Source organism: Ursus americanus, chromosome 18 (genome assembly GCF_024610735.1).
Source record: "Ursus americanus isolate L20-20 chromosome 18, mUrsAme1.1.p, whole genome shotgun sequence".
Taxonomy (NCBI): domain Eukaryota; kingdom Metazoa; phylum Chordata; class Mammalia; order Carnivora; family Ursidae; genus Ursus; species Ursus americanus.
In genome coordinates this window covers 48,302,331-48,323,316 of record NC_142144.1, presented here as the reverse complement: position 1 = coordinate 48,323,316, position 20,986 = coordinate 48,302,331, and the positions used below count along the sequence as shown (strand labels likewise).

Genomic DNA, 20,986 nt, shown 5'->3' with positions numbered 1-20,986 from the left:
AGTACATAAAATATACCCCTAATTAAAAAAAAAAAAAAAGTAGGTACTGCTTCCAATGAACTGAGTCTCAATTTGCAAGTGGGGTGAAAGTAACCTATTTCTAAATTTGGCTGTGATTTAGTCAAAAAAAAATTTTTTTTTTTAATTTTCAAGCAGAGAGGGTATGTGGGGGGAAAGGTTCATAACCATTCCTGAGACACTTACTATATACAGTATTAGACGTAAGTAGAGTGAAGGATATTGAAGAACTCGGAGGCATGAGTTCTGCCCTCGAGAGATTTAACAACAAATATATATTCTCCTATTCTTATTTTTCCTACTAATCCAAGATAGTTACTTTGCTAGAGAGAAATTCAGATCTTGATATAATACAGTCCTCCTTTGAACATTGGAATTTATTTTCATTTTCGCAACGTGGAGAAATTTGGCAATGTAAAACCAGGTTTTAAAATGAGAAATGGAAACTTGCAAATTCATTTCTCAATTTATCAAAATTTATATATTTTTTAAAAGGCCAGTTCCGCCAAAAGTAAACTAGTGACCCGCTTCATTGGCATGTTTTATTTCGAGGAAAATGGAAATTTTGATTCCCAAATGTCAATGTCCTATTTCAAACACTTAGAAGAAGACGGTCATTGGGGGGAGTATGTAAGTCAGTGCCTTTATATAGGAGCTGATCGATAATTTTGTATCAAATTATATGCCTTTAAGCAATCCCTTTGTTTCTCTCTAGTGGATGATACTGTGGTTGCTATCCCGTATGGAAGTAGACATATTCGCCTCGTCTTAAAAGGACCTGATCACTTGTGTAAGTAAACTCAGTTGTTTTCCTCTGGGTATTGGGAATTTTAGTCACTATTATTTTTTGTTCCCAGAAGAGATTAAAATACAGAAGTGCAAATCTTTCTACTCTATCATAATATGATATTTTGAGTGCTTCTGTTTATCTTTTGGCTGCCTGATGAGATAGCAGAAACCTCAGGATAATTATCTCTAACCACACTCATCCTGAAAAACACAAAATAGATGCTCCCAATAGGTTGTTCGTAAGTCAAGCACATGTTTATGCTTTTGTGAATATTATTTCTCAGTTCTCTCTCTTCTTCCTCTCCAATCAATCTCAGTCTTTTTCTTGCCTCGCATCTCCTTTTTTTCCCCCCTCCTCCTTCCAGCCTTCCTCACCTTCACTCTTTCTTTCTTCCTATTCTTGTGTTCCATTACTTTATCGATTTAGGGGAGTGTAGAAGCACCGAATAACCTTAACTCGGCATTTAAAGAAAATAACAGTGGTATGATTAAACATCCCATGTATGAAAGACAGTACAGAGCCCTCATATACTGAAGATAGCTACTGGGATTGAGGATGGATGGGTAATCACAACCCTAAAGATCAAATGGTAGCATGGCCCCACCAGAATTTAGAAAGTCTTGTTATCTTCAGTCATGCCAAGGCAGTAGTAAACAGCCACATCTTTTTATTATTAGCATTCACTATTGTTTAGATGTAGACCTGTAAATTACCAGCAGACAATTATAGGCTATAAACCAGGGAAGGGGTATAAGAGGATACATTGTATTTTCTACAAAATTCAGTTCCCCTGAAAGACTTCCCTTCAGCTGGTCCCTTGAGCATTTCTGATCTCCTCCACTGTGACTGTTCCTGGATTCCTAAAGAACCATCTATCATCCTCTGTCCTTTCTCCCCTCCCACACACATGCCTAGGAAACCAATTTAGGTAGCAAGCATTATCTTTTGGCAATTGGATTATAAATGAAATCGTTCCAGAAAGACAAACAAGAGGAAGATAAATTGGAGCCTGTGAAAGTTCAGATAGCCTACTATAGTCTTTCTAAAAATAAAAATAAATACGTTTCATGGGCGAGGCGGGATTTGAGGGGTCATGTGAAGGAAAGGAATAAGGAAGGTACAGTTCAGGCAAAGCGAGAAGATGCTGATAAGTCACCTTATATGGATCCAAGTTCTCTTCTAACCCTGAACAGCCCCCCAAAATATAATGTTCACATGTCAAGGGATGATATATGTGTGTACACTAGCACCATTCAGATGATTTGCTTTTCCCCCGGAGGACTGGACAGAGGTAACTGCTCGTGGAACAACCCCACTCAAAAACAGTATTTTTCTGAGCAGTGACAGGCCCGCTTAGAATAAAACATCCAGGCAGAGATCATCACCAAGTGGGGGACTGACTCCTCAATGCAGAAGAAAGACCCCAAAGGAATAGATTGAAGAGGAAGTTCATTTTTATAAATGTATGAGCCTCCCAGTTTTCCGGATTATGTGATCACTAAGAAGCTAAAGAATGAGCCTCGTTGGCTTTGATTGTCCCAAGAATTCAAGGGGTGAAGCAGCAGATGATATTTATAAAAAATGGAAAGCAAAATGGAATTTGTTCCCCCCCCAACAGACATACTGTTGACAACATACATGTAGCTTAAAAACTTTTTGTTTGGTGTATCTGGAATATAATAATATATAATATAATATAATATAATATAATATAATATAATATAATATAATATAATATAATATAATATATATGTGAATAAATGGCACCTTGTTTCTCTTGCAAGCCTTTGCACTTAACTCCCGGAAGCTGGTCTAATATGGGACTAACCTGAAATATTTAGGGCCAAACCAGAACAAGACTAGGCAGTCTGGTCCAGTCCCAGCTTATCTTCAATCAGAAGTACCTTGGGAAGTACAGCTGGGAGACCTGGTGATAAATCTGAATCAGATGCTCAAATCAGACTCAGACCCCCAGGATTTTTCCCAGACTAAGTAGATTTATGTCTTGCAGCTATAGCTGCACGTGAGTACCCGTACACATAAGGCAGCTTGAGGAATGAAGGCTAGAGGAAGGAGATCCCGTGCTGTTGGCGTTCTTCTGATGACAACAGCTGTGGTTTCCCCTCCAGTTCTCCTTTGATGTGCGTGATGTTCTTCTGTGAGGACCTCTCTCCTCTAGGGCAGGGGGATGGAGCCTGACCTACTCCAGAAGAAGGGCTACACAGACTTCATCTGAGGGTTGGGGGCATTTCATTGGACACCAACGTTCTTCCTCTGTTGGTATTCCTGCTTGAGGTAGACAACACTTGGAATAATCTAGTCCAGGTACTTTAGTACCTGCAGAGGTCCTGACATTATCCCAGAACCCCAATTGGTAAGACATGGAAGAAGGGAGTCATTCTGGTCGAATGTGGAGTAAGAGGACCCAGAACCTCACCTGGCCTCTGTCCTTCTCTGAAGAACCCCTGCTAAAGCTAAGAGCTCCAGAAACCATTAAATTTAGTCTATCCCTCTTCGCACACTGGGAAGTTATTCTAAATCATCTCTCAATCACATGAGCATTTAACCTGCTCTGAAATACACGGCCTAATTACCTTCAACCCCAGCTTGCTCGTGTTTCCTACAACAAAAGATGTTTCATCGCCCTTGTCATTGGCCAAATTCAGGTTGGAATGCTCCAGGAATCAAGTAGTTCTTTCTCTCTTAAGCACTTACAAAAGATCGTGTATGTACATAATACTATATGAGGTAACCAGCAGGATTTTAAAAAGAGAACTAAAAAAATGGTGATTTCCTTGTCCTCATTACTATCGTTTCTTCATGGCGAGCCACAGCACGCACGCGGTAAGAAAGCGGATGGTACAAATACACGAAGGTAATGCGTGACTATGAAACTGCACGGGTGCGGAGAGAAACTCTGTGAGGCACCCTGGATCTCATGGATTAAAAAGAAAACTGGAGGGTAGTCTAGACAGAGAGCCATATAGAGACTGAAGTCAATAAGTTGTGTATGGGAGATGGTTTAGCTAAAGGAGTAGGATGGTGGTAAAGTGGGGTACCCAAATGAGGTCATCGGGAGTCAAAGATTTTTTGACTGGGAGCCTTGAATGCTTGGCTAAGGAGTTTTAAAATAATTTCATTTGCAACATAAGCTCTTCTGTGATCCAGAGATGCCCATAAATTTTGTTTCTATCCCAATTTCAACTGTGTCAGCCACATAAAGGACGGTATTCTCCCTTACATAGCTTAGATTGTTTTATGAAATGTGCTTGCATGTGGTCCATGGTAGCCCTGGGAACATCTTTCTCTCCTTTATATGTGTCTGACTGTGTAGATCTGGAAACCAAAACCCTACAGGGGGCTAAAGGTGAAAACAGTCTCAGCTCGACAGGCACCTTTCTTGTGGACAATTCTAGTGTGGACTTCCAGAAATTTCCAGACAAAGAGATACTGAGAATGACTGGGCCACTCACAGCAGATTTCATTGTCAAGGTAAGTGCCTCTAGGTACCATGTTTTCAAGCCATATCCAAACTGTTACTTATAATCTCCTGAAGAGAGAGAGAGAGAGAGAGACGCTTTGGGTCTAGGCACAGATTTGAAAATCCTATTATACAGGAAATATTTAATTCAAGGGTGTTGAGGTACATCCTAGCCTTTCAAGAACATATGATATTTTTAAGGTCCTAAGAAAATCCTTATGTGTGTATATATATGTATATTATTTAATAAAAAGACTCAAAGACCAACACATCATTAGTTGGAGGATATAAACTGTTTTGAAACAAGTTAGGATACAGTCACTGACTCACATAAGGTGTCCTCAAAGATAAAGACAGACTAATGATCCATAGACTTGGTAATACGTCCCATTACAAATTCTGTTTTCTTTTGTACTGGCAATAAGACTAACTTGTTTCCTCCTATCAGAGCTTCCCTGCTCTTCAAGGTAATATAAAACACATTGCTGGAAGCAACAAATCCATTCTGTAGGAGAAATGTACACACTAGAAGAATGTTTGGGAATCACAATAAAATAAAACATATTTTTTCCCTCAGTAGGTCAGAAGGACCTGAAGGATTTCAGCTGTAAAGCTGTAAAACTTGTAATGTGTCCAGGACTCCATAAATTTTTCATCATGGGACCTGGAGCCAGAGGACATTTGATTTAAGCTAAGACTCAATGACCCCATGGCAGCTGGAAGTAAGAATGTACATAGGAAAATGGGATAGACAGTGAGGTTGGATGGAAGAAGGGTTCCAGAGCACTGTTCTCTGTCTCCATCTGCATGGTAGCTCTTTTTAATCCGGTCCAGATGCCAGCCACGGTCACGTGAACAAGAAGCTACAAACCAGCAGAGATAGCTCACAAGAGAAATGATGCTGTGGGTGGTTCAGTCATTTCACTGAAATATGCAAGTACAGCACAAGAGTGAGAGATGGCTTTAGTTTTTGCAACCCTTAGAGTGCTGCTGAATGAACCATTGGCATTCATTCCCCTCGTACCCTTGCAAGAGTTAATACACATACTGAAAATAGAGAATTGGATTCAAGTAACATTGTTCACATGTCAGTAGTCGACAGCGTTGCTGATGCGTTTCATACATCTAGCTGCCTTTTGCACATCACCACTTTGATATCCCATAGGCACAACCAGTGCAACGTGTCCAAAACTGGCCTTGTCGGGCCCCAGAAACCTACTCAATCTTCTTTATTTCCTATCTTGTGAAATACTATGCTGTTTACCCAGCCACATTAGAAATCTTTGAATCACACTGATTTCCCCTTCTCCTCTACACCCCTGGTTAGGCATTAAACTTTGTCTGTTCTATCTCCATACCATCTCAAGACCATTCTTCCTTGTCCCTCCTCGCCACCACTGTCTTAGGTTAGGCCTTTGTATTTCTTTCTGATCAAGCACGTGCATCCTTCCGAAGTTGCAGCCCCAAGGAAAGAAAATGACGTTCTTAGCCACAAGAGGGTTTTTTCTGATTGTTCCATCCTTTGCTAGAATTTCCAACTTAGCTCTCCTTGTGAAAGCAGCTAAGGTACATGTTCGGTTTGTGCCCGTTCTAGAAATTTCAGAAAAACGGCATAGAGGAAGGTGACTGATGAGTACCTAAGCCACCAAAGTAGTAGAAAAAGTGTGATTCCCATTTGCATCAATTAGCATATTAGGCGCAGGTAATGCGTTCATATGTCTTTCTGAACAGTGTGGAGCACCGCCCTGTGCATCATTCAGCAGCCAGGGAGCACGGGGTGACTCCTGACTCCCAGCCCCTTGCTGGTTTGTCTGAGGCAAAAGTTTCTACCACATCGGGAAGAGAAAAGAGCATAGTAGGGGAACAGCTAAAGCTCGCGAATTAGCCTTTTCCCAACTGAGAAGAAAAAGGTGTGGCATTTCGTAGTGCATCGACTGAGAGATCCTTTGTGTCCTTGATGATGTCTTTCATGCATTTGAAATGTCTTCTTGATTCCTTTGACTTTACATGGACTAAATATTCATCCATTACCCATCCACACACTTGTCCTGTCCTTTGACTCTATCTACCATGACAGTGCGGTCAGTTGCTATGGAAAGGGACCAGCTTCTGTCTTCTCTTTTCCTTTCAGTATGAGAAGTCCTTATATTAAATTAGAAACACTGAATCATTGTAATTATAGGAAGAAAAGCTTGTTTCAGAACATCCTTTTTCCTTATTAACTTAAGGAGGCCCAAATTACATATGCCAGATGTGTTTAGCTCCCTAAAACAATTCTAATGTGTCAAACGGAAGCTTTCAACATACCCTGGAGAACAAGAACCTGATGTCTGGGGATTTAGGGTGTATAAAGCTCCAGAGCTAATGATAACAAAGGTCCCAGCCACCCAGAATTAATAAGACCAGAAACAAGGAACGTGACAGCTCGTCTCTCTGTGAGCAACAGTGAGGCCATCGAAGTGAGACATCGGGTTAGCCTCTTTATTTTAAACATACTTTTCCTACTTTCAAATGAAAAATTAAGAAGATACCGAGAAGAGCAGTACAGGGCCACCACTAAAGATAAACACCTGTATCGCCACAACACCAACACTAACAGAATTGCTTGGTCCCATGAAAAGAATGGCAGCTTTCAAGCCAAGGCAGACCTGAATTCAGATCCCAGCTCCTCTCTTCCCTAGCTGTGTAGCCTTGACAAAGTCATTCCATCTCTCGGAGACTCACCTCTCTCGTTATAATGTAAAGGTGGAAAGATAATACAGAGCAGTTCTAAGATTTGATTTAATATAAATAAAATGCACCCTGCATACGGTAGGAATGTAGTCACTGCTGGTTGCTGTGGTAGTTGTTGGTTATTATTTTAAAAAGCTGCTCATAAAGAAATATTATCAGTGTAGAATCAAGTAAGATTATGTGGTCAGAGATTTGGATATGTCACAACTGGTTTTATCTATTTGAAATAACAATACCCCTGCTCATTTCCAATCTCTTTTCACATTTAGGCATACAGTCTCCGCGTTCATGGTCATTGTACATCAATTTCACTGAACTCATTAGGAACAATATTCAACATATTTACTGACACTCCCTCTTAACACCAAAACTTCTTGACATGCATTCCTTACTCTCAGGGCATAAGGTGCTTTTAATGGTAACTTCTAGGAAGCTGAAAATTTGACGTGTTCCATCTTTTTTTTTTTTTTCAATTGGAACGATTTTTTTTTATAATTTTTATTTTGTTATATTAGTTGACGTGCTCCATCTTTTTCCTCTCTAACCAGATCAAAAACTCAGCCCAGACACTGTACAGATACTCTAGAACAAGGTTTCTCCAAGGATTTTGATGTTATATCCTCCTCATTTTTGTTTTTTCCTCCACTTTCCTAGGACTTAGTTTAATTTCAAGCATCCCAAAAGGGACCTCTGCAAAACAGTCCATCTCTCTAAGCCTAAATAAATCTTCTGGTCTTTTTATTTTTTCACGGAGCTGGTGTTCAAATGAGAGTCCTCTTCTAATACCTTTCCAGCATGGAAACCACACATCCCAAGAGAGCTATAGGCTTTTGTGAGCTTAAAACAAAAAAACAACCAAAAAAAAAAAAAAAACCCTTTCCAAAGAATGTGATTAATACTACATCCCTGAGCAAGCAATTAGGTATCCTGTATCTGACACACAGGATTGAAAAATATTAATCTGTAGGCTCTGCTCCCCTTTTGTGAAAGACACCATATGGCTTCAGCTGTTTTTGCTTTAAAGTAAGAGATTGTATCACTGTTTATTTTAATTAAGAAAGACCTCGATGTTCCATGGGTCAGAACGCCAGCATAATATGAGATATTCTATAGTTCTCTGTCTCTTTTTTTCTCCTTTTCCAGCTCTTGCAGATTATCTGAGGAACATTTCCAGTATTTTCATCCAAAGTCCAAAAACTGGTCTAGGGTTTAACACCTGCTCCCCGTGTTCCAGTGTTCTAGATGTTTAATCCCGTTGTTAACCCAGTTGTTAAACTCAGTAGCAGAAAAATAGGCTGTCTTTTTTAAAAATCTAAAGGCCAAATCCATCAGTTTATCCTAGGTAAAGGGCAGTTGGGACCCCCTTAAGGCCTGAAAATATGAACAAAGATGTAGACCATATGATGCGCTGATAGGCTTCTACTGTCTTGAAGTAAGAGGCTCTTGGTTATCCATGGATCTTCCTTTAGTATAATAACTAGTGCAAGCCTTGCCCAGCTGTCTCAGTGCTGTACGATAGCACGTCATGATGTCTTTGTGAAATCAAGGCATTGCTCCTCTTGGGTACTTTCTCCTTCTCTTTTAGATTGAGTATGTTTTCTCAACCTTGCACTTTTAAGAACTATTAAAGAATTACTGCCTCACTTCCCCTCTTTTAAACACAATGGGGTTGTAATTTCCATAAGGACATGTTGTATTCAAAGTTCTTGCTTTTATAGTGTAAGTTGGTGTTTTTCAGTTTGGTACTTGGACTATCAATGTTTCCATTGCCTTTGCATTGCAAGAGCCCAGGAATTTGCATTTCAGCAAGCTTCCAGTTGGTAACTCTGCACATTAAAATGTATGAATCACTAAAGTGCCAGGAAACTCCATGTCTCTGAGTGGGCAGAGCCATTTAATTCTTTAATTCTTTTTTTTCTTAACTAAAGACAGGATCTTTCATTTTTTGCAGTGTATGGCATTTATAATTTCCTCAGAACAAATTGTCTACTTTGAAACCCACATTTAAAAATCCACATACACAGGATGATTGGGTAGCTCAGTTGGTTAAGCATCTGCCTTTGGCTCAGATCAGAGTTCTGGGATTGAGTCCCGCATGGGGCTCCCTGCTCAGTGGGGAGCCTGCTTTTCCCTCTGCCTGCTTCTCCTGCTTGTGCGCTCGCTCTCTCGCTCTCTCTCTTTCTGACAAATGAATAAATAAAATCCTTAAAATAAATAAATTAAATAAAAATCCATATGCATTCATACATTACATCTAAAAATCCACATGATTTTTCGTATCATACCAGAGAAGCTGGAAATACAGGAGGGAAAGGGAGTAAGTAGCCTGGGAAAAGATCCTACTTGATTCACAAATAGAGACACTATAATCCCTTGTTCTGTAGCAACAGAACTGAAAAGTGATGGTCGTGATGGTGTACAGTTGATGGGTAAGATCGATGATACTGCTATGGCCACTTCTCTCCCAGTGCAGTTCTTCATGCAGCCTAAGACTGTCCACGCCACTGTGCATTCTGGTCCAAAGTTGCAGGGAACCAAGAAAGCCCCTCCCTGTCATACCAGTTTCTCTCTTTGCTTTTATCTCCTGCAGATCCACAGCTCGGGGCCGGCTGACAGCACAGTCCAGTTCATCTTCTATCAGCCGATCATCCATCGATGGAGGGAGACAGATTTCTTTCCTTGCTCAGCAACCTGTGGAGGAGGTAATGGTGTTCACTTAGCCTAGGAACTGTTGGCTTCTGTGAGGGAAGGCTTGGCTGTTATGAAAGTAGTCATTTCAATGTGGAAGAAATTGAGTGCTGTGATGGGTCTGATTCTTTATTCTGAATGGGGCCAAATCCTGAAGCCTTCCTGTAAGGCGGATACCTCCCTCTAGATGTCCCATGAACATTTCCTGTCGGTAGAGTTCCATTAGTGGAGACAGTCTTTTTTTTTTTTTTCAATGCCGAATTGTCTATTTTTTTTTTACTATCTTATGTTAGTCACCATACAGTACATCATTAGTTTTTGATGTAGTGTTCCATGATTCATCGTTTGCATATAACTCCCAGTGCTCATTGCAACATGTGCCCTCCTTAATACCCATCACTGGGCTAACCCATCCTCCCACCGCCTCCCCTCTGAAACCCTCAGTTTGTTTCCACAGTCTCTCATGTTCATCTCCCCCTCTGATTGCCCCTCCTTCATTTCTCCCTTCCTTCTGCTAACGTCCTCCATGCTGTTCCTTATGTTCCACATATGAGTGAAACCATATGATAATTGTCTTTCTCTGCTTGACTTATTTCACTTAGCATAATCTCCTCCAGTCCCGTCCATGTTGATGCAAATTGTGGGTATTCATCCTTTCTGATGGCTGAGTAATATTCCATTGTATATATGGGCCACATCTTCTTTATCCATTCATCTACTGAAGGGCATCTCGGCTCCTTCCACAGTTTGGCTGTTGTGGACATTGCTGCTATGAACATTGGGGTGCATATGGCCCTTCTCTTCACTACGTCTGTTATCTTTGGGGTAAATACCCAGTAGTGCAATTGCCAGGTCATAGGGTAACTCTATTTTTAACTTTTTGAGGAACCTCCATTCTGTTTTCCAAAGTGGCTGTACCAACTTGCATTCCCACCAACAGTGTAAGAGGGATCCCCTTTCTCCACATCCTCTCCAACATTTGTTGTTTCCTGCCTTGTTAATTTTTGCAGTTTGAACTGGTGTAAGGTGGTATCTCAATGTGGTGGAACTGGTCTTGATTCTATTCTTTTTTGAGAATAAACTACTCACCTGGGTGAAGAGAACTAACTTATTCAGGAGTTAAATGGAGAGTGACTGTCAGGCCTACTACCTAGCATGATGTGTCTAAAAAGAATCAGAGATTAATTTAATTAAAGCAAATAGTTTATTACCAGGAGAAAAAAAAAAAAGCCCCTGCTCTATAGGCTTAGACTCAGTTATTGTTACACCCTATCCCATCATCTGTGCCATAAATGTAATGCCACTTGCCTTCTTTATTCATTAAAACACATCTCTCCTGAAAAGTCACCAAATGAATTCCTATCTCTACTCCATCACATCTGCAACATGGACAGCATTTTGTGTTACTGGAAAAAATATTTTCCCTCATTTTCTGCCCTTGATAATTACTATGGTTACATAATAATTGCTTCAAATTATTTTATAATTTATTTAGCCACATCCCTATAGAAGACTTAGTTCATCTAAACTTTTCTATTATAATATAAGGAATCACTTAATACCTAAGTATTTTTCTCCTTTTAAATTATTTCCTTGGAATAAATTCTCGAGTGAGTTTCAGAATTTTTGTGGCTATTGGCATATATTACCAAAATTCTTTCCAGAATGGTAATAAGCAGCATATGAATAGTTGAGTTTCATTGCCAGCTGAACTAGTATTTGTGGACTATAAGGATTGTTTAATTTTGCTGATTTAATGAGCATAAAATTCTATGTATATTCCTTTAAAAACTAGCACATCAAATAAATTCTGGCTCCCTCTTCATAGAAACCTGTTAATTGGACAGTGTTAAGTCATTAATCCACATGGGTATCACTATATTATTTTGACAAGAGAAAAGAAGAATGGTACCTCAAAATAGAGACAAATTATTACCTATTAATTTTTTTAAACAGTAAGAACATATAAAAGAATTCATCTTCATTCGCATAATGTGAACAAACCACCAAAAATGAGGTTTTATAGAATAATGTTAGGTTTTAGCTTAAAAGGAGTTAGTCAAAAATGCCTTCAAGTGCTTTTACCTGGTTGTTAAATAACTATCAATTCGACATTCTAAGCATTTCAACAAAATATTGTTTCCATCTGCTCTGTCCCAAAGAAAAAATTACTTTAAAAATAAAATGCCAATGACTTTGATGTTTCATGAGAATTTGTTATTCTGATACACCTCTTAATGACTAGAATAGGAAATAGTTTCAAAGAAAGAAATCCAGGGGCTCCTGGGTGGCACAGCAGTTAAGCGTCTGCCTTTGGCTCAGGGCGTGATCCCGGCGTGATGGGATCGAGCCCCACATCAGGCTTCTCTGCTGGAAGCCTGCTTCTTCCTCTCCCACTCCCCCTGCTTGTGTTCCCTCTCTTGCTGGCTGTCTCTATCTCTATCGAATAAATAAATAAAATCTTTAAAAAAAAAAAAAGAAAGAAAGAAAGAAATCCAAGCAAATAATTATTTTTTCTTTTCTCTTAAAATGCAAACCGTGCTTTGTGAGAAGTAACATTTCAGTAATATGCCCACTGTGCCAGTTTCACACGGAGCTGCTGATGGAGTATACTTTCAGTACCCTTGCTGATGCCTTGCTATATAATAAGACAACTAATGTTAGATTCATATATATCCAACCCCTCTCGGCCGAATTTTCCTCGCATCTAAGTGAAAAAGTAGAAGCATTAGTTGTCTTCAGATGTTTTGAGCAATCAAAACCTTGCTTCAACAGAAATCTTATTAGGAAGCCCAGATAAAAGGAGTATTGCTCAGAAGGCAGATTTAGGAGCTATGTGGAAATCAGCCTTCCTCCCACTTTGCGGACCACAGTTTGAAAATTACTGAAAAAATGATCTCTGAGTTCCCTTTTATATTGCTGGTTCCACATTCAACGGGTTGACCATTTTTGCTCAGTGTAAGCAAACAATTGCAACTCCAATTACATTGTGAAATGTTTGAAAACACAATTATCTGGTCATTTATTTCGTTTTTGTTCTAAACCTTCATTTCACACACCCTCGGATGGCCTGACAACTACATTTGTAAGCTGACAAATTATGGTTTTTAAAAAATCATAATCTCAGTTATATAATCCACTTATTGCTTATGCCCACATTTTACTACATGATAAATTCTGTCCTTGAGTAGAAATCATTATACCGAAAATTGTAAAATTATAGAAATTATAAAATGATTTGCTTATAAAAACTATAAGTTATAATTTTTAATTATAAAATGATTAGTTTATCATAACATTATCTGCTTTAGAATACAATTTAATTGAAAAATAAAAGTATATTTACTTATTTACAATGTCATTTTTCTCTTTGATTTTCTTATGAAATAAAAAACTTAATGGAACATGTGTTTTTACCTATTACTTTCCATGCTTTTCATCTTTACAGTAAAATTGTTAAAAGGTCTTTTTTCAAGTCTTTAATGAACAATTAATTTTTGCGGGTGGTCCGAGAACACAGCCCCAAGCCAGGAAATCTGGTTTATAAGCCTCCTTCTGATTTCCTAAAATCTTTTGCAAGCCTTTAATTACTCTAGCTCTGACTTGCTAACACGTATCTAGCAATAACAGTATTCAGCCACCTGCCCGGGGAGAATATATTTTGGAGGTTGGTTAGGGTCAGAATGAAACAAAAGCCTAAACTGGGGGGGGGGGGAAACTTCTCCATGTACATTTCTTTTTCACGTTAAGAATCTCAGTCTTCATCACCACCTCACCAGAAACACACAGGACAAGAAAGAGGCAGGTGGGCAAGGTCCAGCACGTTGTGAATGCAACGAAGTCGTACTCTGCAATGCTATTTTTTAAAAGAATTCTCTAAATGGTGGAAACGTGTGCATGGAAACTAAAAAATATCAGCTAGAGACTTAATTTAAGGAGCATTGGCAAAGGATTTTAGGTGAGGACGACGTTGAACATTAGGGGGATGTTGTTGTTGTTGTTGTTATCGTCATCGTCCTGGGGGACTCCTAGTGGCTACTGTTAGGATCTTCATCCTCCATTTACTCAGCCTAACCTACTCAGGTTGAATTTAGAGAAAGATCATGTTCCCAGGCAGCTGGCCGGACCTGATCTTTGTGCTGTTTCCCATTGTCCCCCATTCAGCCAGGGAAACAGTATCTGAGTTTTTTTTATTGATCGATTTGGAAGTTTATTCTCCCTCGTGCCCCAGATACAAGGGAGGCAGTTTTGCATCCTTGCACGAGACAGTCAGCAAATAAATATTGATCATCTTTTTTGGAGACAGAAATCTGCGTTATGCTTTTCAATTATACAAAGCAAATGGATAAGAATAGGACTTACCACAGAGTCTTATCACCTAGCCCTGCCCTTCTGGAATTCAAACCTTATCGTAAAACTTAAATATTAAAATTTGAGTGGAAAAATAATATTTGAGGTCTGCAAAAATTAATGAGCCTTCCGTTTATCTGTCTTTTGTCCTGGAAATTACTGAGGCACTGGGGAGGAATTCCCATTAATGTGAGATGGCCAAAAAGCATAAAGAAATGTATTGCGCTATATTTTACCATGGTTTGTGTGTTTTAAACTTGCCGGGATGGTTTGATACTACAGGTTACCAGCTGACATCGGCGGAGTGTTACGATCTTCGGAGCAACCGCGTGGTTGCTGATCAATACTGTCACTATTACCCGGAGAACATCAAACCCAAACCCAAACTTCAAGAGTGCAACTTGGATCCTTGCCCAGCCAGGTCAGTCAAATTTACCAGTTTATTTGTCATAAACATCAATCGAGTTCCAACTAAGCTTCTTAGATTTTTTTAATGAAAAATAAGCATCCCTGTCCAGTGTCCATTCCTAATCACGCGTTCTTGGTCCCCATGCCCCTTGCTCTTGAAGCTAGATGATGCCCTCCCAGGGTCTACAGATTTTCCACTTGTGGAGCACTCTTCAGAGTTATTTTCTCTTCTGATTTCTTTTGATTCTGGCACTTCCATCTGCCCTTAGCAAGGTCAAGGCCAATGTGGTGGCACAGTGTTCTCAGGAGTCTTTCCATTATAACTCTGTCACTGGATCAGTGACATGATCAGAGGAGACCATATTTAAGGACCACAACTGACCCATTTGAGCCAGGGGTGGTCCACAACTGGAATCGAAACCACTCTCAGAACAGCTCTAATTATAACAAACTCAGCGTTTGTTAAAGAGAAAGCAGGACTTATTTTCAATAATCAGATTTTTCTAAAAGGTCTTTTTAATTAGGAACTTTAAAGAGACACTCGACACTTTCACCATCGCTATGGCTTCTTGGCAACCATGGTTGGCCCTCAGTTAGATTTAAGAATCACACAGACAAACGAAGCATCATAAAACAGATGAGAAGTCATAAAAGCACAGGTCAGCAGTCTGTTCATTGTGTGACATTCTTTGTTTTGTAGTTGTCACACCTCTTGGTAAATCTCTTTATTAGCTTCCTTATTCTCAGCATAGGAGAGAAGATATAGAAAAAAAAATCTTGTCCTACAAAACTAATCGTGAACACCAAAAGATAAAAAAAACCCTTCCCCGGGCTCCTTGGATTTCTGAGAAGCACCTCAATATTATTTTTAAAATCATAGTTTAGTAATTATATATATAAAACTTCAAATAGTCAAAATAGTACATGAGAAACATGCATGAAAATCACTCTATCTTTGAAGTTTTTGTTTTCTGCTGTTAACTTTCTAAAGTTTGTTTTCTTGTACTCTGTCTCATATTCATGGATTCTAAATTCTGCCTGTGATGCAAAATTGCCTATTGCAGATACTTAGCCCATTAAACTGAACTCAGAATAACAGGTTTTCATTAAAGACACAGAATCAATATTTTATAATTATAAAATTTAGGTGAAATTTCATTTAATTTAGGTTCATGTTACGCCAGAAAATTATGCATTGAAAATTGGATATGGTTTAAAAACTGAATGAGGTGTTAAAATTTTGCTTGGACTTTTTTTGATTTTGGAAATATTAAGAGTATGAAGCATTTTTAGCCAAGATAATTATAACTAATGCAATTCAACCCTATTTTTAAATTATTCTAGTTATTATACATCTTTATATCTATACCAGAAGACCAGTGTGTGAAAAGCATAGACAGGTGGACTCAGCCAGAGGAAGACTTTGAAAGTCTTTACACACTTTTTTCATGAAAATTTGTGTGTGAATTTCTAGGAGAAATGAGGGATTTACTCCCACAACTGGGGAAAAAAAACCTTCCATAAGGAGATGGCCGTGGAAGACAGTTGTGAGATAAAAGCATTTTGTTAACAATTTTAAGAAAATGTTTATAATTTACTTAATTTTTTTTCCTGGCTTCTGATTTTTATCTATCTTCTCTGTCGGAGTAATATTTGCAGCCCATTTCTTATTATCCAAAAGCAAAAGGCCATGTTATAATGAAAGAGGTTTGCCTGTGAAATTTATGCTTTGTCTGCATCCTATGTTATTTTAAAACATCTAATACAGCACATGTATAAATGTTGGGACAGGTGGCTCTTGAGAAAAAAAAAGAAAACTGAGAAAAGAGAAAGAAAAAGTAAGTTAGAGGCAAATGTCAGGAAGCTGCTTTTTTATTACAGAGGTAATTAAACAAAGCTGTAAAAATTAAGACTTAACAGAAGGAGAGATTTAAGAGGAAGCTGTTTTAGGGAATGTGATTTGCTGCTCCAAGGTTAAGATACTTCAGGATCACTGGGAAATTCATTGCACTAATTTGCATACCTGGGATCAAAGCAACTTTTCTAAATTCCAAGAGAAAACAGGAAGTGATGGTCCCAGAGAGGAAGATACTGTATAACAAAGGTCTGCCCTCCCTTTAGACATTGCAGAGTCAAACCCTCAAGAAACTGCTTTCTGACTACAGCTTTAACTGCCTCATAGTCAAATCAGGAGTGACCCAATGACTTCAAACTATCGCCTGTGTGTCTCCAATCAGAAACCCCCAAAAGGGAAAATGTAGACGTTCTTAGTACAGTCAGATATTTTTGAATTCCAAAAGAAATTTTTTTAACCTAACCCTTGAGTTATTTGTCCCCTTTACCTGCATGAGACTAGGATTTGGGGCCTATTATGTAATTATTTGAAAGCAAAATCCCATTCACACAACCAAGTTTATTGCCTGTCAAGGCTGGGAAGTACCATGGACAGCAGAAAGTGCGCTAACTAATGAGTCTGGAGCCCTAGGTTTACTATTTTACCCTTCTGGACCTCAGTTTTCTCACCCATGAAATGGGGGTGAGAGGGTTGTTTGTTGCGTTCAGTTAGTGGTTTTCAGACTTTGCCTACAGAACCTGTAATTCCACATAGTTGCCTCACTGAATTTCATTTGATATATTTTGAAGTGTTTTTAAACAAGAAGTCACAAGAAGTTCATATATTCAAACATGTTAAACTAATTTTAACTTATTCAAGCTCAGCTAAATTGTAAGCATTGTTGTAACAGTTGTAAAAGTGTTATACCACCAAAGTAACTACTTTTTGCCCTCATCCTTAAGTTCTTCAATATGTCTATTTGGCTGAAAACTAAAGATCCTGAGATTGCAGGGCGAGCTGTAAAAACTGCTACCATTAACCATCTGCTTCTCTGTAATAGTAGGAATCCTCTCATTGCTACACATCAAAAACCAAAACAAGCGAGACATAGACTGGTTATGGTGACCATTCGCCATAATCCTTGCTATCCAATCTTTTTCTGTCTACCAAAATAGCCTCATTGTTTGCATGCATTTACTTTCTAATAACTAAATGTTTACCATTGAACTAGCGAACTAAATGACATCCCTTACTCATTTCACTCACTGACAGTATCCACTGGTTCACATGGCTGTGGATCAGCTCACCTAATGGTTCTTGAAGCTAAAGAGACTGTTGACGTCTAGCCCATGTTTTCAAAATAATTTTCATGTTTTTATGGCTTTTTTTTCCCTGATGCTTAATGCCAACTAAGAAATGTCGATGAGTTAAAAGCCTATAGTGAAAACAATAAGCCTCCCTAATAATCTCCAGTGCCCGCAAATCACCAGTGTTAATGCTTTTGCTGTATTTCTTCCCAGTCTTGTCTCTAGCTCATAACATAGATGAGATCATACTGTGTACAGTGGACCCTTGGAATTCAGTGATTTAGCGTTCTTGGTTTCCACTCTTCTAAACCAAGCCCGAATATCCATGACATGTAGTAACTTGCCATTTTGCTGAGGCAGGAATATGAATCCCTTATATGACTAGACCAACATTTGAGCCTACCTGGCTGCCAGAAGTTCCGTCCCAAGAGAGCTTTTGTTGCTCTCCGCTGGTGTCTTTTATGCAGTCATTTTTATGAAGTGGTAAAATACTTTGTTTCCTAGTCAAAAGTGGTCTCAAAAAGGAAGCCAAAACTTAACACTTATAATGGAAGGAAAGAGAGAGTGAAGTTAAAAATTGAATGGCTTTTAGCTAAAATTAAGAATGTTTCTCATTGGTGACTCAGAGCTATGACATCACTAATCCCGTCATATGCGCTCTCCAGTGTTCTGGTGGCGGTCCCAACTTGGGTACCCCCAGGAGCCCAGAGGCATGCCCCTCCTATAAGTCCAGGATCTACAGCAAGTTTAATTTGTTTTCCACTGCATTTAGGTAACCCGATAGTATGGACCCTTTCCCATGTCGCTAAGACGTTTGGAATCTAATCAAATGTAAAAATCCTCTCTCGGGCCTGCCGTGCCATAATCCAGCTTCTGTCTTACACCAGGGGACATTTTTTTAAATGCCTTTTCTGTTGTTGTTTGTTTGTGCAATGTTTGTATCATCTTCACCTCTCAGGTGAAGGCTAAAATCCATCATGTGGCTGGAAAGCCTCAAACTGTATGCCTACAGTTCAGCAACAACTAAAAAGGCATCGTTTTAGTTCAGCTAATAAGCACCTTATGTTTTTAGAGTGGCTTTCAATGTAAACTATGCTACATTGGGCCTCATACTGCTCAGTCTAGGAGACCGGAATGACTGTTAATGCTGTCTGGGGGAAATTGTGCAAGACATTGTTTGTAAGAAGATCAGAGAGCCACCTTTGCAGATGTGTTCTGGCACGGGTCTCCAGTGTTCCCTCCAAGGCAGTAATGAAGGGGGCTTAAATTGGCAAGGGTTGGAAAAGTGAAAAAAGCTCTCACTCATCACACTATCATGGTCACAATCATTAGCAAACAGATCCGTTTCTAGCCCAAACTGCGTCCAGATTCCCCCTTCCCTCAAGGAATTCAGAGCAACAGTCCTGAGCAAATGCCCAAACTTGCATGCCCCGAGCGGCGGTTCTCAGTGAGTTCCAGTGGACTTTTTTGTCCAGCTCCGTTTAATTTGACAGCCAATTGCATAAGTCATCCCTGGCCATGATCCAAATCGTGAACAGAATCTCAGATTGAATCTTAATGCAACTTTAAAGAAATAATCTGCATCGCGAGAGCCATTATGTGTAGTGGGCATGTAAAAACCTGGTCACGCTAACTTGGTGACTAGTCCAATGGCAATACAGACTGGTGGTTAGGAGGGGAGATTTGGAGCAAAGAGGCTGGCTTGGAATCCTGGCTCTGCCGTTGACTGGTCCAGGAGCCTTTGGCCAGTGACTTGTTCTCACTAAGCCTCAGTATTTTATCCTGTGAAGTGAGGAAAATAACAGTATTTTTTACCTCACAGAGTCATCATGAGGAATAAATGCCCAAAGACATTTAAAGAGCTTAGCAGAATGTCTGACACATGATAAGCACTCAAAAATGTTAGTTGCTCCAGCTATTATGACTAAGATCATGATTACAATAATGTTGATGTTACCTCAGAGAGAAACTGCTAAACTTTCCAGAAATTGGCTTTTTCCTCCATGAAAGGAAAAGATGGGACCCCAGAATTCTCTGAGTCTAGAAATGGAGTTCTCTGTTGTTTTAACAGCAAGAGACACAAATTCCTAAAAAATATCTTCATCAAAGTAAATCATGTGTATCAGATTTTTAAAATACAACAACCATGAGAAATTAAGATAATTAGCATCTCCATAAATCGCAATGTGCAACTGCCTAATAATCCCTACTTAACCAGCTGTTGAGACATTGCCATTTAATTCAGATGGGATTTATGCCATGTCTCCAAAAAAGGAGAACTCAATGCAAGGACTAGAAGATGGTTGCTTCATTAGCAATTAAAGTATAATGAAATGTTTTCCTAATCTTGGAAGTCTTTTTGTTTTGTTACAAGAGGTAAATGATTTAGAAAAGTAACAACTTCCATTTAATCAACCCCATTTGAATATATTGCTCTGAGAAGCTAATGAGTAAGCAATAAGAAAGATCACCATAAAATCCCATGTCCACGTTCATTCGTTATCTACAATGAGGTAGAAAAGCAGAGTTCTGGTTCTTTTTAGGATGCATGGTCATACCCTTCCTAAGTTTATAGTCACACACACACACACACACACACACACACACACACACATCATCATCATCATCATCATCATCATCATCATTATCATCATCATCATCATCAGACAATCAGCTATAAGTCTGTTATTGGGGCAAATCAGTCCTTCTACCAAACCAGCTCATTACTACTAATAACGATAATCACTTGTTACATTACATCTTACACTTTTGAAAAGCATAATTATTTATGCAATTCTCTTAATTAACTTGCGAGTTAATGGCACAGGTATTATCATCATCCTCCATTTTAACCTCAATCTTATCACTTTGGCTTTACTAGCTAGTAACGTCTTTACTTAACTTCTCTAGACCCGAGTTTTGCCATTTGTAAAATGAGTATAATATTCCTGTAAGAGAGTAGTTACGAGGGTTCAATGAGATAATAAACATACGGCTCTTAGTAAGATGCCAAGCACTCCGCAGAAGTCAGCTATCATTATCAAACTGAGAGCCAGGCCTGTACAATGACTTACCCAACGTTACTTCTTTATGAAGTTTATCAAGTGCTTTCACCTCCATTATCTCAATTCAGTTTTACAGTCCCTGGGAGGTTAGCAGGACAGAGATTATTATCTGTATTTCCAGATAAACAAACGGAAGGCTAAAGAGGTTGAGTGATCTGCCCCAGGTTAGATTGTGCAAAAGAAAGCTGGGTTGTAAATATAAGTGCTTCCAGTTCCAGAGTTACCTCCTCTACTATGTAAATTCAGGTGACCCGATTCACACCAGATACGTTATTCTTCATGATGCCTTTAGCACCCCGTAACATCTGGCTT

At 39.0% G+C, this 20,986-nt stretch overlaps 1 protein-coding gene across 3 annotated transcripts in view; it reads left to right on the top strand.

Annotated features, from left to right (window-relative positions):
* The window catches only part of ADAMTSL1 (ADAMTS like 1), an 874,799-nt gene that overhangs the window by 638,316 nt on the left and 215,497 nt on the right, over positions 1–20,986 (top strand). For all 3 annotated transcript variants that reach the window (XM_087869620.1, XM_087869619.1, XM_045780274.2), the window contains exons 7-10: positions 734–808; positions 4,143–4,300; positions 9,613–9,724; positions 14,343–14,481. In XM_087869620.1, the coding sequence (XP_087725746.1) occupies positions 734–808; positions 4,143–4,300; positions 9,613–9,724; positions 14,343–14,481 (484 nt within the window). The remainder of the gene's footprint in view (positions 1–733; positions 809–4,142; positions 4,301–9,612; positions 9,725–14,342; positions 14,482–20,986) is intronic.